This window comes from Bombyx mori, chromosome 11 (assembly GCF_030269925.1).
Source record: "Bombyx mori chromosome 11, ASM3026992v2".
Classification (NCBI taxonomy): Eukaryota; Metazoa; Arthropoda; class Insecta; order Lepidoptera; family Bombycidae; genus Bombyx; species Bombyx mori.
In genome coordinates this window covers 11891536-11908341 of record NC_085117.1, presented here as the reverse complement: position 1 = coordinate 11908341, position 16806 = coordinate 11891536, and the positions used below count along the sequence as shown (strand labels likewise).

At 36.6% G+C, this 16806-nt stretch overlaps 1 protein-coding gene across 12 annotated transcripts in view; it reads left to right on the top strand.

Moving 5' to 3' along the window:
• The window catches only part of LOC101736633 (actin-binding protein WASF2), a 129808-nt gene that overhangs the window by 29683 nt on the left and 83319 nt on the right, over positions 1-16806 (top strand). For 10 of the 12 annotated variants that reach the window (XR_009974302.1, XR_009974301.1, XR_009974303.1 and 7 more), the window contains 3 exons: positions 1742-2152; positions 2503-2925; positions 3005-3540. The exons of 1 other annotated variant lie outside the window; for it this stretch is intronic. Coding sequence is in view for 8 of the 11 variants with exons in the window: in XM_062671169.1 (XP_062527153.1) it covers positions 1831-2152; positions 2503-2925; positions 3005-3393 (1134 nt within the window). In the remaining 3 variants the exon portion in view is untranslated. Of the gene's footprint in view, positions 1-1741; positions 2153-2502; positions 2926-3004; positions 3541-16806 lie in introns of those variants that run through there. One more of the 12 variants, XM_062671172.1, reaches the window with a different exon arrangement.

Sequence of the window (16806 nt, the reverse complement as noted above, 5' to 3'; positions counted from 1 at the left end):
TTACTCTAGATTAATTAATGTTTAAATTAACAAAAAATTACCTGCTGCTGTTGATCAAACTAATTTCAATGAACTACGAAAAACATTTTGTAATTTATCTTTGATACACACACAATATTCAAACTCATCGCATTTTGGAACTTTTTGTTTTTATTGCTTAGATGGGTGGACGAGCTCACAGCCCACCTGGTGTTAAGTGGTTACTGGAGCCCATGGACATCTACAGCGTAATTGCGCCACCCACCTTAACATATATATAAGTTCTAAGATCTCAGTACAGTTACAACGGCTGCCCCACCCTTCAAACCGAAACGCATTACTGCTTACTTGGTATGTATCGAAGGATTGAGCAATTCATAAAAGTTAACATAAATACCTTTCTTATTTAACAATTGAAACGGGACTTAATCGCGTTTAAAGTAAACTAATATTCAACGTTATTTTTTTCTGAACATCCTTTCATGAATTGTAATTGGGCTTGAGGCGTAATAAGTCCCGTTTTAGACTGGAGAATCTGTATTCGAAACGCGAGTCTCACGTAGCTTAGACATGTCACATTCTAATGGCGTTAATGATTTTAAACAACAACTATTCAATTGTATGGAATAGACCACGTAACTCTTCGGTAGCTTTTTTCGATCATAAACATTTTACGTCCTTTTCTGTAAGTGTTTAGTTGCAATAGGATGTCTGCCTCGGAGTCCAAAGCCATAAGCCGCCTTAAGCCGCCTCTAGGAGTTAGACGATGCTCGGGCCCCTCAACAAATGCATACATAACCAGCACCTTAATCTCCAGACACAGTAAAAGGTGTACAGCCGAATTATGACAAATTTTAGGCATCTCATTGCCGTAAAACTATCAAAGGATCTTGTATGAAGGATACGGCAGCCGTTATTCGTATGCGATTCAGAATCATATTTCAAACTGTCTGCCTGTATTTATGTCTGTGGGCTCCGGTAACTGGTAAAAATCAGATGGGTCGGAAGCTTGTCTGTTTATTCGCTTCAACAAAAAACCCGTTAGGTACTAACTACTTCTTAAAATCTATACTTATCGATATCTATTAATTGTGTAATTATAATACTTGGTAAATAAATGTCTTAAGTAAAATCTTCTTTCTCTTCGTTTAAAATGTAATAATGTACAGCGTTTTAAGTACAACGTTTAATGTACAGCGAATAATTCGATTTTGAAATCTGTGATTTTCTTCAACTTTTCGACTACATTTCAGATTGCAGATATCATAGTCTCAGGCGCATTAGCTCCTTGCTGTATGTTATCAAATTACATATTGAATAGCATTTAGGTTTATGATCAGGTATACTCGTATTATGTATATATGAACATATTATGGTTATGGTTTTATCTTAATGTGTTATGATTATCATTTTATCATTTCTGAAACCTGATAAAATGGATGTCTTTATGTAATTTTCACAATAATCACAATACAAAGGAATCATTTAACTGTACCTAGAACTCATATCTCAAGGTGGATGGCGGCATTTACGTTACATTTATTAGATGAAGACCAAATGGAACCAGGACTTAGGAATGGTCAACAAGAAGTAGAAATTGTCCCTATTAGGAGAAGCATATTATGTCCAGCAGGACGAGTGTGCTTTTGATGATGATTTTCGGTGATACTAACATTTTGATATGTATTATAATGGTATTGTGTAAAGAAAACTCGCATTTGAACAAAATTAACTTTAACATTGACATTCCAATCTTTGCAAGGTGAACACAAAATTGAAGAATGTGGGCCCGGTGAAAGTGCTTACAGCGAAAGTGACCTGAAATCAATCATCAATCATAAGGAATTAGATATGAATATTCAAAAATCCTTGAATGACAGCAACTTCCGTAACACATCAATTATACTGAAAAGTTTTCAAGAAAAATACAAAGTCATCGAAGATAGATTTGAAAATAGTCCTCGTCATTTGATTCATATTTTGGATGACATGGTACAGGGGCGAGCTAAACTTGAACCTTTGGTTAACAAAACTGTACTTTTATTGAAACAGTTTCCTTCGTTAGAACGGGATTTCAATGCTGCACTAAACGAAACGAATAAGTATATTTCCAATTTAGGGAAATTAAAGATTTTGTGTGAATCGAACTGTGAATTGACAGGAGTTCAAAACAGTGAGTACATATCCTTAATGCGTGCATAAAATATTTTATTTTCCTAGTGGGGAGGAAAACGAAACGACAATAATTTTATCAAATTGGTTTATCATTTCGATATGCCTATGTTACAACTTTATTTATCAAATTTTTTTACGAACCTTAATAGTTCTATTGTATTTCTCGTAAAAAAACCTTAAGCCATACTTTTCGCGATCTAAGCAGTCAAACAATTAAGTAAACATTAAATTCGATTTTTCTCTGTCTTCATCAAATTATTAAAGAATTTGAATAATGTAATCAATATCTACACAAATAATACACCATCACAAAAATGTATTGACCATAACTTATAATTAACATTTAAGGAATGCTGAGCAATAGACAACAGATCACAAAAGACGAGAAGTTTTACTGTTCTACTTATAACGAAATAAATAAAGTAATAATGGAAACGATGACAGAATTTCAACCAACATTTATCGCTGAATTGAATAAAATACGTGAGGAAAATGTAAAAAATATTGAAGAGAAAAGCACACAGTTTTCAACAAAACTTAAAGAGGCGGCGGTAGAAAGGTTCGGAGTTACAATGCATGACATATTGGGTCTTCAAGATAACTATGTCCACTTTTCGAATTATATTCAAGATTCTAAAATATCTGATGAGCTACAACTAATAAAACAAAATAATTTTCATATTAATTCCAAATTAGTCGACCTAGATAAAATGGTAACTAAATACAGAGACTACTGTCTTCATTGTCACGAAAACCATATTATCAGGCGAGGTTTGTTTTCTATTTCTTTACACTGTTATGGCAATCTATTAAATTTGTATTACTATCACACAATTTTAATTTGTTTCAGCTGCCTTCAAGATTGGCCCTATACCCGACGTGAATAATTTAAACGATAAACCAAATACCGAACCTCCTAAAAAAATTATTGAAAAACTGCTACATCAGAAAATCTTAGAGATAGAAGATGTGATCAAAGGACAGGACGAAGAAAATTTTAAATCCATTTTTAAATTATTGGATGACGAAAAAACTGTTGAAAATTACTTAGCCAAATTACAGCCGCTAAAGGAAAATGTGGCTTATAAAGTACAAAGAGAAATTGAAATTTTGGATTCGCTACAGAATGAAGTACCGAAGTCTTCTATTGACAACGTATCTGCGCTGACGGAAAAAACAAAAGAAACTTTGAAAATTATAGACGACGCCTTGGAATTCATTAGGACTAGCATCAAATAATTTGATAAAAAAGTAACGGATGAAAGGCTTGTAATTATAAATTAAGTGATTTTTTTTATTAAGAAAGCCATTTCTAAGCCTTATAATATTTGTAAAACTTAAATTAAAAAGTCATAATAAACTTCTAAAATTCTTGCAAAATTATAATATTTCTTTTCATTTTCCCACCTTAACTACTCACCCACCATTTCTGAAACATATATTAGTTGTTACTAGAATTATAAATGTATTTAAATACTAATTTATTTCTATTCCTTTGTTTCAATAATCCAAATGCGTTATATTTATTAAACTTAAATTTTCGTGTTTAAGTTTATTTGACTCGTTTTAGCCAAATTAGGTATAAATGCAACATTCGTAAATATAGCCTTTCTTTTTCCTGTCTTAATCGTTGGTAGCCTAAGGAGGTAAGAGGCAGTGGGTAAGAGGCAATTTAGTGCTATCTATTATCACATCCTTTCAATAATGTTGAATATGACTACGACTCATGAATTACACATAAATTGCTAAAAATGCTGATTCGGAACATAACAACAAACTAAAGCATCATTGTAATCCGATGATAATTTACTTCTTTTTTTTCCCTACCCTAGCTGATGATCTTGATAGACCATATCAGCGTCACCGAGCGAGTAAGTGATTTCACGGGGTTCAAACCTGACGACGTTGCTAACACGAGCCCTAGCAAGAACCGTGCTTTGCAGAATCTATCACCGGATCGGAAACGCGATCCACTGAGAAGATCCGGAGAGAAACTCAGTGGGCTGTGTCTGTGGGTTAATTTACTCGCCGAGCCCTTCGTCGCAAACGACGAGTTCGACGAGAACGATGACCGGTGCTTGAGGTATCTAAGAGCACCGTTAGTGGGGAGTTCGGGAGGATCCGAAATAACGTGTTTTGGGCAACGTCGACTGTTTACCATTCGGTCCGCAGAATCGAGTATATAGTTAACGGCGGCCAGGATGAGAGGGTTCTCGTTTTGTGCCGCTTTATCGAAATAGCGATAATTGACCGTAAATCTTTCGTAGTATGTATAACCTCTTTGGTAGCGGTATATTGAATAGCTGAATCATCAGTCCACGTGCAGATGCGTGGTAAATTGGGAAAGATCCACTAAACCACTCCTACCTCGCTGTTCTTCCTAATCCCATTCTATCTCGTCTAGACTGAGCCTAGATGTACAGAACATCTCATATTTAACTTCCACTTCATAACTAGAGCCCGGAAAAGAGACGGAACAAACTAAAATATGACCGTGACCCGTATATATAGGTATAATACAATGGCTGGATCATAAATGGCTAGTGTTTATTCTTCCTGTTTACCCAAGCCGAAATCAGTTTGGCTAATTTCCAGCACTTCACTATATTTTGTGTTGTTCTACCGAATAGATAAATTTATGTAAATTATGGCGATGTGTACTACCGCTATATCATAATGAAAAATCAAGTGAGGGGCCGTTATTACAGTGCGAAACTTGGCTGTGATGAAAATACACACCAACAAAGCACACAATATATGTATATCGTAGAACGTATGAGAATCGTGCGTATTATACTGTAATCAAGTATGGGCATTCTGTAAATATTTATTTCTTAGAAATGACGTTTCTTATCAAACTTTGCTGCTGCATATGACAAAAATTGTACTTACTGTAATTTTATACAATATGAACTTATCTCATATTATATACAACCAAGTGGAATTAAATTTAATAAATAAGGTTTGGTTTTAAAGTGTGATAAGTACATACTCGTAAATTGAAACAACTACTATTTACTTGTTTCATTCTTATATTCTACCATGTTATTTATTACTAGCGACCCACCTTCGCTTCGCTTCGAAAACATTAAATTTTATTATTAACTAGCGACCCGCCCTCGCTTCGCTTCGGAAACATTAAAACACACATAAAACAAAAAAATAAAATAAAAAATAAAATAAAAAAAAGTAGCCTATGTTCATCAGGGACAATGTCGGCTTCTAATGGAAAAAGAATTTTTCAAATCGGTCCAGTAGTTTCGGAGCCTATTCGAAACAAACAAACAAACAAATCTTTCCTCTTTATAATTTTATTATTGATAGCTGAGACCCGCGATATTACCCGCGGTTATTGTCGTGCCGCAGGTGACGCCGCAGGGCGAAGCTAGTCTTAAAAAAAGTAGCCTAAGTTACTCCTTATATCATCAGCTACCTATCAGTGAAAGTCTCGTCAAAATCTTTGTAATCTAATGTGGATAATCTTTGTGGGGATGAGAAATAATAATGTAAATTTTAAATGCCCACCGAAGCGAACGGGTACAGCTAGTACATAATATAATAAAACTTAAGTAAAAAAAAACGATACTACGAAGGCAGGATGACTGCGGCTGACCAACGCCTGAACAAGCTCTGTGTTTTAGCCGGCATCCGGTCACTCACGCCACATTTTCACGCGGCACTGCGCAAACAGGACTTCCATCTTACTGGCGACGAGCTTATAAATATTCTTTGTTCATTCACAAGGGTACAGAGTATCAACTTTGCTTTCGCTTGCTTTGGATTTTGTGTAGTGAATTGCTAGGAACAAAATGATATCTCATCTCAGAAGCTTATTAAACAAGAAATATCACTTTTCCATAGAGCGTATTCAAATAATACACCCAGCACAACTAGGCGAGTGCGATACGAAAAGTAAACAAAATTGCAATCTAGAAATTTTCATTGCGTAACCTTTTCTTCACGGTACACAATGAAACACGTTTAGAAAATAGCTGACAAGGGTGATCAATGCGATACGGGATGGAGGGCTTCGATTTAGATTGCTGGTTTAGAAAATACTAGAACATGTTAAAAAAAAATTTTATTGCCTAGACGGTTGGACGAGCTCACAGCCCACCTGATGTTAAATGGTTACTGGATCCCATAGACATCTACGACGTAAATGCGCCACCCACCTTGAGATATAAGTTCTAAGGTCTCAAGTATAGTTACAACGGCTGCCCTACCCTTCAAACCGAAACGCATTACTGCTTCACGGCAGAAATAGGCAGAGTGGTGGTATCCGCACGGACTCACAAGAGGTCCTATATTAATACGTATACCTAATGTTAATACCTATACCCTGTACAACAGTTTTTGACGTAGAGACATAATCGAATATTAACTTTTCAAATGAAACATTACTATTATATATAATGAAATCAATAATTTGGCCTAAGCTAAATATAGCAATAATTAATTTGCTTAAAGGAGACGATGTAAAACAATTGCAAATATTTCTTTGTGATTTCGAAATATTATAAATAATATTATTGTGTGAATACAACACAAAGGTGGCGGTTGGTAAATGATCGTGAAGTCAGTGGCAACGGCCAGCGGGTGCGACAGGGGACAGACTGCGGGTGCATTGTGCACCGTGGGCCATCGATGCAACATCGGTACATCGCCCCCGCGGTCTTTGTAACCAGAGCTGCCAATGTTCGTTCGTCCTGCATGTAAATAAAATCATTCAAACGAATGTGTACAGAACGTATTGGAATAGTAATAGATGACATACAGGTGGAAATATAAATGTGTTAATCTCTAACAAGAAATCACTAAAGATCGATTAAAAATTTGAATTTTTTGCATAACACGCAATGAATTTGACGCGTCCGACCAACGTCTTGATAAAATGCGAGAGGCGCTTTAGCACGGATCCAAGCCAACATAACTCATTAACTTAATTTATTGTTAGTAAAACCACAGGATTGTCCGTTCACTTCGGTGCAGTAGTTTATAACCGCTTCATCTTTACGAACTGTCTGTTTACGGCCTGTTTACAACACTTACGTAAATAGTTAGTTACATATCTAAAATCAGCATTTAATTCGCGATCTGTATGATATAGTCCTGTTTAACTTGAGTTTTTTAGATATCTTTCATAACTTAAGATTTTCTCTTCTTCAACCTGGGTCTGTCTACCCATGCTGAGTGTAGGTCTCTTCATATGCACTCCATTATTTTGGCTTCTTGCATTTCGCACCCAGTCTTTACCAGCTATTTTGACCAAGACATCAGTCCAACTCAGGGTTTGATTTCTTCAAAAAATTTTGGTAAACTAAAAAAAGCGATTTCATGTCGATGCTGAAATATTCGGTGTGTATTAATTGTTATTTGACCGTAAATACAGTTTTAATACATATTTTAAGAACACTTCAGAACTGTAACTAACATAATTTCATCTATAAAAATTTTACATACTCGTATAAGTAAGGGTATCGCAAATTTCTAAAGACAATGTTATTGCGTCACTAAGTAAAAGGTGAAAAAAGCTGCATTAGACCAAAGTAATATTATTTTTTTGCAGGTGTAGGTGAATGGTCGTTGATACGTGCGTAAATTTTCAAGTTAACCGGACGTTTTGGAGTTAGTGAAAATTACGTAGAAAGATTCCGTTAGGTAGATACAGGTCAAGCTAATAAAACCGTCTTAAAAAGGCAGTTTGTCGTTATTAGAACTGTCGTGCAATTCTCCTAAATCCGTGAAAGGCGTACGTGGGACCGACCGCTGTGCGCGCATACATAGCGTACAAAAATTAAATCCAATTTCCAAAAAAGTGGACTAGTGTAGCGCGGTCTGCTTGATATGAAAACGAAATCACTTTGATAGAACAATTACCTGACTATATTTAAATATGGCTATCTTTAATGAATTTCTCATCTGTCTGGCTCTTAGTCTATTACATCAATTCAATCTTCTCGAATAATCCGTACATTGACGTCGCAATGCAGCCATAATCCTAAAGTACTTACCCTGTATTTGCGCTATGCATATTCAACGTATGTTACTTACGTGACGAGAAAAACTCATAAAACATCGTGTTTTTAGAGTTTTACGATTTTACATAAAGTTTGAAATGAATGCACCGCTGCACAACGAAAAAGTAATTCCGAAGATATTTATCCTCTCTAAGCAAACAGTTTTTATTCGGTCTGTTTCTGTCTTTCCTAATGCGTCGATGATTGAGTAAAGTGCATTGCGTTAGATAATAATCTATGCCTAAAAAAACCACAATCTGATCGAAATTTTAGTCAAGACACAGAATGGAAACGTGAAAATGATCTTTCATAAGCGTAGTTTCGTCTGTTGCTAAACGGTTACAAAAGAGAGAATCACCTCCAATGTAATTCGATATAATGGTAATCGTGTTTGAATTGTATAATTCTCACGCGCTAAACGCAGACTCTGTGCTTCTTGTCCGTTATTTTAGCGGTGGTAAATCGATGGTAAAGTCATGACCTTTTAAAAGCGCCTCTAAAATCCTCTTTGGAAAATGGGCAGAATGATGGTACCAACCCATACAGGTAGATGACACGCGACCAGTAAACTATATCGTAAAAAAAAAAAAAAAAACTATTTTCTTATTATTAGAAAATGTCATTACTTCACCGTGGCAGTTGTTCGTAAACATATATTAAGTATGTGCGGAATTAGCTAATTACTTAGGAGCGGTATCCGCTCAAAGATCGATCCATGACAGTGTCGCATGATCGTTGGGCGTCTTACCTTACCGCCTACAAAAACGTTTTTTCTTTGTGTGTTCGCCCCTGGTTCAAATTTTGTTTTTTTTTATCTATTACCCTTGAAGGCAGATAGATACGCGTCGTGGCTCATGCAAAAATGCGACACTTACTGACTACACCTCTGACCCCTCTCATGCAAGTCGTCAGCGTTCCCTTAGACACGTCCTGATGTATCCGCCAGAGAACTGTGCCACTGGACCCATAGCATCAGCCCGCTGAGGATATTCACAACGAGGCGCCATTTTTAATCTGGTGGTAGGTTCAGATATTCGAATTGTCAGACCTCCCTCGGAGGCGCTCTGAAAGCTATATATACCTACTTCTCGCTCCTAGCTGTGCCCTTGAGTTCATATATCCGCTCTGGTGAAGCTAAAAAGTCCTTCGAATTAACAGCAATTCTTGCATCCAAAAAAATTTAAAGGTACCTAACAAAAATGTTCTCTGAAGATGTATTGTGGAAACAGTCGCTGCAGTAGTCACTACGGAACCTTTTAAATTATCAGGTTTTTTTAAATTATCTAATTTTAAAATATCATTTATTGTGTAAATACTCTTTCACCATTGACTGCGTAAAGGCTCTTTTTATGAACATAAATAGAGGCAGCTGATACAAGTCCTATGTTTGAATATTGAGCACCTATTTACAGTCCAGGAGTGAGGTGCCGCTTTTGTTTAGGACTAACATTTTAGAAGCCAATTTGGCTTTAACGTCCAAATCATTCGAATACTGAAGACTTTCCGAAGTTTTCGTGGCTTAAAGAAAAAGACGCTAAGTACTGTGCGAGGCGACTAAGCCGGTATCAGGTGGGTACCGATGCTTCCTATGAATTATCTACTTAAGTCATGTCCATGAATGATTTCCAGAATGTTGAAATAACACCGTGCAATAAAGATAAAACCCGCAAAAGGTATAATCTGCTTCATTACAATACAATTGAAACATAGACCGCAAGTCCCAATTTGGGTGGTGAATTTTGTCGTGATGTCTATTGGTTCCGAGAGTTACTTAACATCAGCTGGGCCGTGAGGTCGTTCACTCGTCTACACTAGTGGTCGGCAATCTTGTTGACCAAAAGAATCAAATTTAGATAACACATAATTGAAATTTATTCAAAGCCATTTTTTTAAACATTTTTCTATTCTATTCTATCAGCCCATGGACGTCCACTGCTGGACATAGGCCTCCCCCAAGCCTCGCCACAAAGACCGGTCCTGCGCTGCCTGCATCCAGCGGATCCCCGCGAACTTCAATAGGTCGTCGGCTCACCTTTTGGGAGGCCTACCCACGCTACGTCTTCCAGTACGCGGTCGCTACTCAAGAACCTTCTGGCCCCAACGGCCATCCGTTCCGCGAGCAATGTGTCCTGCCCACTGCCACTTCAGTGTCGCAATCCTTTGGGCTATGTCGGTTACCATGGTTTTCCTGCGAATCTCCTCATTTCTGATTTGATCTCGCAGGGAAACTCCGAGCATAGCCCTCTCCATTGCTCTTTGGGTGACCTTGAGCCTTCTCATAAGCCCCATTGTGAGCGACCACGTCTCAGTGCCATATGTCATCACTGGCAATACACACCGGTCAAAGACTTTCGTCTTGAGACACTGTGGTATTTGTGATTTAAATGTATTTTTTTAAACATACATACATTATAATATGTATATATTATGTATATAGCCTTGTGTTTCACAAATGTTTACTCGTCTCTTACAAGGCAAGATAATAAGTCATATTCCGTGCCTAAACTAAATATTTCGCCCAACAGCCGTAGCCGAGGAGTCAAAAAGTGGTGAGATTATAAAAAACTAGATTGTTCAAACTGAAAATTTGTTATAAATTTTTATACTTGTTTACCTGTGTTTAGTTATAACAGAAATAAAAGTGCTACTTTAACAAATCAAAGATTATAAATTACCGCGTATAACTTCTTATCTCTATTTCTAGAACTCAAACAGAAACTCATTATATAATATATTCAGCCAAGATTTGTAAGTTAATACCATTCATAAATGGAATGCCCAAGAAAACAACGTAGAGCAAGTATATGCAGTTCTGAATTGGTAGCGCATTTGCGTACGCGTAGTTGCGTAATTGACGTGAGAGGCGGCTAGGTGTTTGGGCGCAGGAACCGGGCGTCTGGCGCGGGCCGGCCTTCCTGAAGAGCCTTCAGACGCGACACACCGTCTAGACGTCTGGCGCCTACCATGTGTTGCGGGATTTGTTATGTTTCGTGTCGTCATTTCACTCCTAATAACGTACTTTGCCGGCTTGTGTTTGTTACGTCGTCAACTTTATTTATTCATATATATGACGTCGATAATATATGACTGTACATATATGCAATACATTTTTTGTGATCGTTGACACAACAGTTTTGTAGTTTTCTTCAGTATTTATATATGTATGTACAAAGCAATGGTATTTTTCATAAAGTTTTACAATCTTTTTTCTGTACTTAAAATTTTAAAATGAGTGCATCATCATTAAAATACAAAGACGACAAGTAAATTATACAGTCAATATAAGGTAAGGCTTTTAATGGATCGCTTCTCAGCTTGAAAAACCTGCCCTAGGGTTGTCGCGTTCAGGAATTGCAATGTGTTAGAAAATGTAGTTGAGTTTATTTCACCAGTCTCTCAGGACTGTAGCTCTTATTAGAACCGGTAATATAATTTATTTCAAGTTTTTTTTGTTTAATGTTAAATGTCATCCGATTTATAATAATTATATTATTTTGATTAATTCAAAATGGTCGACTCAAAGCTGAAGAAACTTCTTGAAGAAACACTCTGGACTATTTGGTGGGAAGCGACGTAATAGTTAAGAAACGATATTTTAATGATTTATCTAATGCAATAAACCGGCGATGAAGCTGAGACACCGCTACTTTAATCGGTTACGCTTCTACAAACTCGCTCGTAACTCGAACAACTAGAATGAACAGTTTCGAGTCTGGCGGCGTGTCTCGTGGTGACGCATCAATAAATCCGTGTCGGAGACAAGGTCGGGGCGAGGGCGCGGGCCTAGTTCGCACCGCGGTCGGCGCAGCTAGCGCCAAACAATGGCAGACAGCGGGCGCGTGACTCAGCGCGCCGACCGGCACCGACGCATTATTATAATGCCGGCTCTACACTCGCGACGCGAACGCACAACGAATGACGAGTGTAGATGTTGTTCACGCCTTCTCGTTCGCGTACGCACCGTTCCCCGATCAGTGTCGGTTTTTTGGCCCGCGATAAAGGGCTTGCGACACGCCAACGTTAACTGAAAAGAACAAGACCGTTAAGCTTTACGAGTGTGGAGAGAAACAGCTCTCGCGCGGATCACGGTGTTTATTCACGGCGTGAATTCACGGCGCGACGTCACACGCGAGTGTAGACCCGGAGTTACACTTGCCGCACCGAGCCAAACCGTGCTGTATGTACGTGGCTTACGTGAACGTAATCACCTGTCTGCATTAATAGCCCGTTTTTGAGCTCACGGCTTCCTTCTGCATATACAGTGAAGTTTCTGAAGCGTCCCGAGTCTATTTTTGCAAATAAGCACAGAAATTTATTAAAATCTTAAAAGTAGTTCTCTCATAATTTTTTATTTGTATTTATAATATAAAAAATAATATGTGTTTACTGGAGTCAAGATTAAATTTAATTTTAGTTGATTTATTATTAGTAACACATACCTACGTGGTGTCACAGGAAGTAATTCAGGAAGTGCGACAAGATTGCCAGCCTTTGAATGTAACAGCAACTACTGATACCTAAACCATATTACGACATACCTCTATTGTATAACTTAATTTTAAATATATTCTCGCAGAGTGGACACTGATGTATTACTGAATGTAACTTATTCATAAAAAGTCACGTAGTGTATTTATTTTAGCAAAGAATTTAAAGTCAGATAATTTTTTGTTATTATTGCTGGCAAGAGGTGGTGGGACTGTACCCACCTATCACTGCGACCTTCTACGTGTTAGATATTTTTGCAAGGCCCAAATATAGTATTAACTGGACTATTTTCCTTGCACGTTCATATTTTCTTCTAAAATTCTATAATTTACGCGCAGCAGTCGCACGAAATGATTTCTTTCTCCTCATAATACTTGCAAACTGAATCAGCAACAACGTGCAATTTGTGTATGTGCACGTGCCTTTTAAACAAATTCTCTTAATAGTAATCATAGTCTGGCCGGCTATTAATGATAAGAAGCAGACGTGTCACCGCAATCGCGGCTAGTTGTTGCGTCCTACATCTTTCATTCGTGTTATCAGTATCTTTATCCATTTTCCCAACTGTCTCTTTAATCACGAACCGCTTAGTTCCAATTTCAAACACTGGTAGTGGGACATGTAACAAGCTTCCTCCAGTGGGTTACACTCTCCAACCAATATCTCCCGTGAAGCAATCATGAGTTTCGAAATGATGGGACAAACGGCTGTTGCACCAAACGAAGTTCAATTCTTATGTTTTGAGATAGGCAGCTTGATGTTTATGGGTTCCGTTTAATATCATTATCGGCCCACAGACGTCCATGCTGGACATAGGTCTCCGCCAACCCCCCCAACGACCGCTTCTACGCTGCCTACATCCAATGGATTCCCGCGACCTTTAACAAGTCGTCGGTCCATCTTTTAGAGGGCCTACCTACTTTACATTTTCTGTATGACATCAGCTCTTAATAACACAAAGATTTGTTACATTGTATCGCGGTCTCTGCAACCACAACGTTCATAATAGTGAGAAACATGAAATGCTATTAATTGTTGTTTAAGCAGTAGCTCTGTACTCACCGTAAACATATAAATAATCGAATAGAATTTATTTTACAAACTGTGATTTAATACTTAAATATGATGTCAACGGATTACAAGGTTCCTATGACCCAGTTTACATTTCTACGGAAACTATTGGTTGGTAAATTGAATGGAATGCTTTAAGTGAACATGAAACGTTGTTACGGACTCAGTTGGTTTCGTTTTGTTCGATTGCATTAAAAATGAATTGCTTATTAAAATCTTAAGCGGATTCAAACAACTTTGTTCAATAATACCGATATTCTACCACAGCAATTTTAATCTACTATAGCAATTTGTTTCATCATGTTTCATGATGGATTCATAATGGATTATGTCATCTACGTCTCTGATTCAATTTGTAATTGTATAGAGAAGTTGAACGTTATTTCGCCTGTCCATACTATTCTTGCCTGCTACGAGAAAGTTAACATATAACACCTAATTTGTAATTTGGTCGTACAAGTCATCGTCATTACGTCACAAAAGTGAAATTTTGACAACGTAAAACTGTAGGTTTAGGTACATAAATAATTTATTACCTCGTTCCAATTCTGAACTTTACTGTCATACTAATAAATAAAAGTGAATTTCGTGCTACAAAAAATTCAGTTTTATTTATTTATTTTATATATTTTTATACGCTGTTTCTAAAATTTATAAGACTGGACTGTTGACGATTAACGTCATATTTACACTACTATCTTATCCTTAACGGCTAGACAGGAAATAAGTAAAATACAAATTTTAATCAAATCGTTAATCAACAACCATCATAATGACGCACGATTTCTGTTTGAGTTAGTTCACAATGATCTAACCCACCTAATCCTATTTCTATCATATAGCAATCATGAGATTTGAAAGGTATAAATTTATTGAAATATAACTTATTAATTAAACCTCCCGTTTTAAAGTGGACGATGCTTTCATACTGTATAATTAATTAAACAAAAATGATATCTATATAATGATTTATTATACGCTACGTTTTGCTTTGCGATGGGCAGACGAGTTCACGACCCGCTTGAAGCCCATAGACATAACAACGTGAATACGGCCACCCACATTGAGATATCAGGTCGAAGTCTGGCTTTGCATAATGGCTGTCCCAGCATTCTAACTGGAAAAAAATAGTACCTACACGAGCGGGCTTACTACATATGTACACCGCCAGACGTGATAATTTTTCTTAATACTAGGCGCTGATAGTTGATGCGCTATTTTCCTCGCGATAGTGCGTTATCAGCCGACATGTTACAGTGTGATACAGCGTTATCTATACTTGTTATTTGATATGGTTCGTTTGCACACTGTTTGAGCCTGTCTACGCAAATGTTTGTTTAACTATGTTACGGTCTGTCTGTTCGCTAATGAGGTCGAATCCAACTGATTTTATTGGTAGAGATTTTTTTTCCATTAGCGCTGACAATAAGTTTTTGCTGTTATATAAACAGCGTTCGCAAGTCCGTTCGGATTTCATTATTTTCAATGCAGGTCTAAGGATGTTTAAAACGTTTCGCAGCAGAAAGGAACTACACTAAATCTTTAAGCTATTTACTTTGTAGGTTTATAATCTATCTGATTATTAATCAGGAGTGTTTCGTGACTTAGGGTAAGGATGTTAGAATCCCGGTGTCATTGTATTGAGTCGTGTAAAGCTGTTATTTTTTATAGTAAAACGATTAACTACTTCTACGATTGGAGAGTAAAATTGTACCATGAAATCCGCAAAGCTTACAAAGACAGAAGAATGTGTCCACAAACATTCCATCCGGTAGGCTCCAGTGCAACAGAGCAAAAAAGGAAAAACAAGTGGTGGATCGAATAAAATAATATAGAATTACTGAATTAATAGTAGGTACAGAAATGGACGAAAAAAAGTGCCAAGTTCACAATGACCACATTCCGGAGAGATTAGTATTATTTCTTTTTTTTTTTATTACTTTGATGGGTGGACGAGCTCACAGCAGACCTGGTGTTAAGTGGTTACTGGAGCCCATGGACATCTACAACGTAAATGCGTAAAATGTAAGATCTCTTGAGATACGTTGAAGAGACATTTTATTACTCCTGCATTAAAAACGAATATCATGTTGACCACGATACTCCGACCTAACGGTTAATCCATTACTGACAAAAATACGTTTAATTCGAAATTAGATACTTTAGAATATTGTTTATTTTTGTACTGAATTATTTGTTATTTTTTAATAGATGATCCATTAAGACATGACGTTACATTAACAGTTATGCCATTGCTTTTGAAAAACCTCTTGTTTCAGTATGATTGATGGCTCTCAAGTCTATCGGTTTCAGTAGGTACTGGCTGAATAATAAAGAAGACCACGAACAAAAGGACTTAAACCATTCTTCAAAAGCACTCGATTATTTAGTGAAGCTTTTTATTGCACTAGTAAGCAAAGAGTTAACCAATATAAAATAAAAACAAATGCAAAACATTAAATAAAAAAGTACAACGGGCGGCCTTACCGCTAAGAGTAATCTCATCTAGACAGCCGTCAGGTGGACAAGAAGGATTTCAGGAACGAAAGCGGCGCTGCACTTATCTTAATATTTTAAACATAAAAACGAATAAATGAAACATATTTTATTTAAATATCCACCACTCCGCCAGGAGTGTACGACTGAGAAGAAGAATCAAGCATACAAAAAAACACTAGTATACGAATGTTTTAATTGTGATAAAAGCAAAGATTTTGTCAAACTTACGGATGTTGAATAATTTCAATAGCAAAAAATATTTCAATTTAACAAACATTATAGACATAAATAAATGATTAATTTATTAAATAAACGTGTTTTTCGTTATCCTTTGATGAAAGCAAACAACAGAGTGTCTACCTTTAGAAATAAACGTTTATTAGATTTCCACATTTATCATTCCGAATAATGTACAGACAGCATAACAATATAAAATAATTATTAAATAAATAGTAAAATGTTTTATCATTTTCTCCTCTATCTATCAACCGATTTTCTTCTTTTTTTGTTTAGTGTTTGGTGCCGGTGGTTTGGTTTTGTTTGGTGTCGAGCTTTAGTGTAATTAGTATTATTA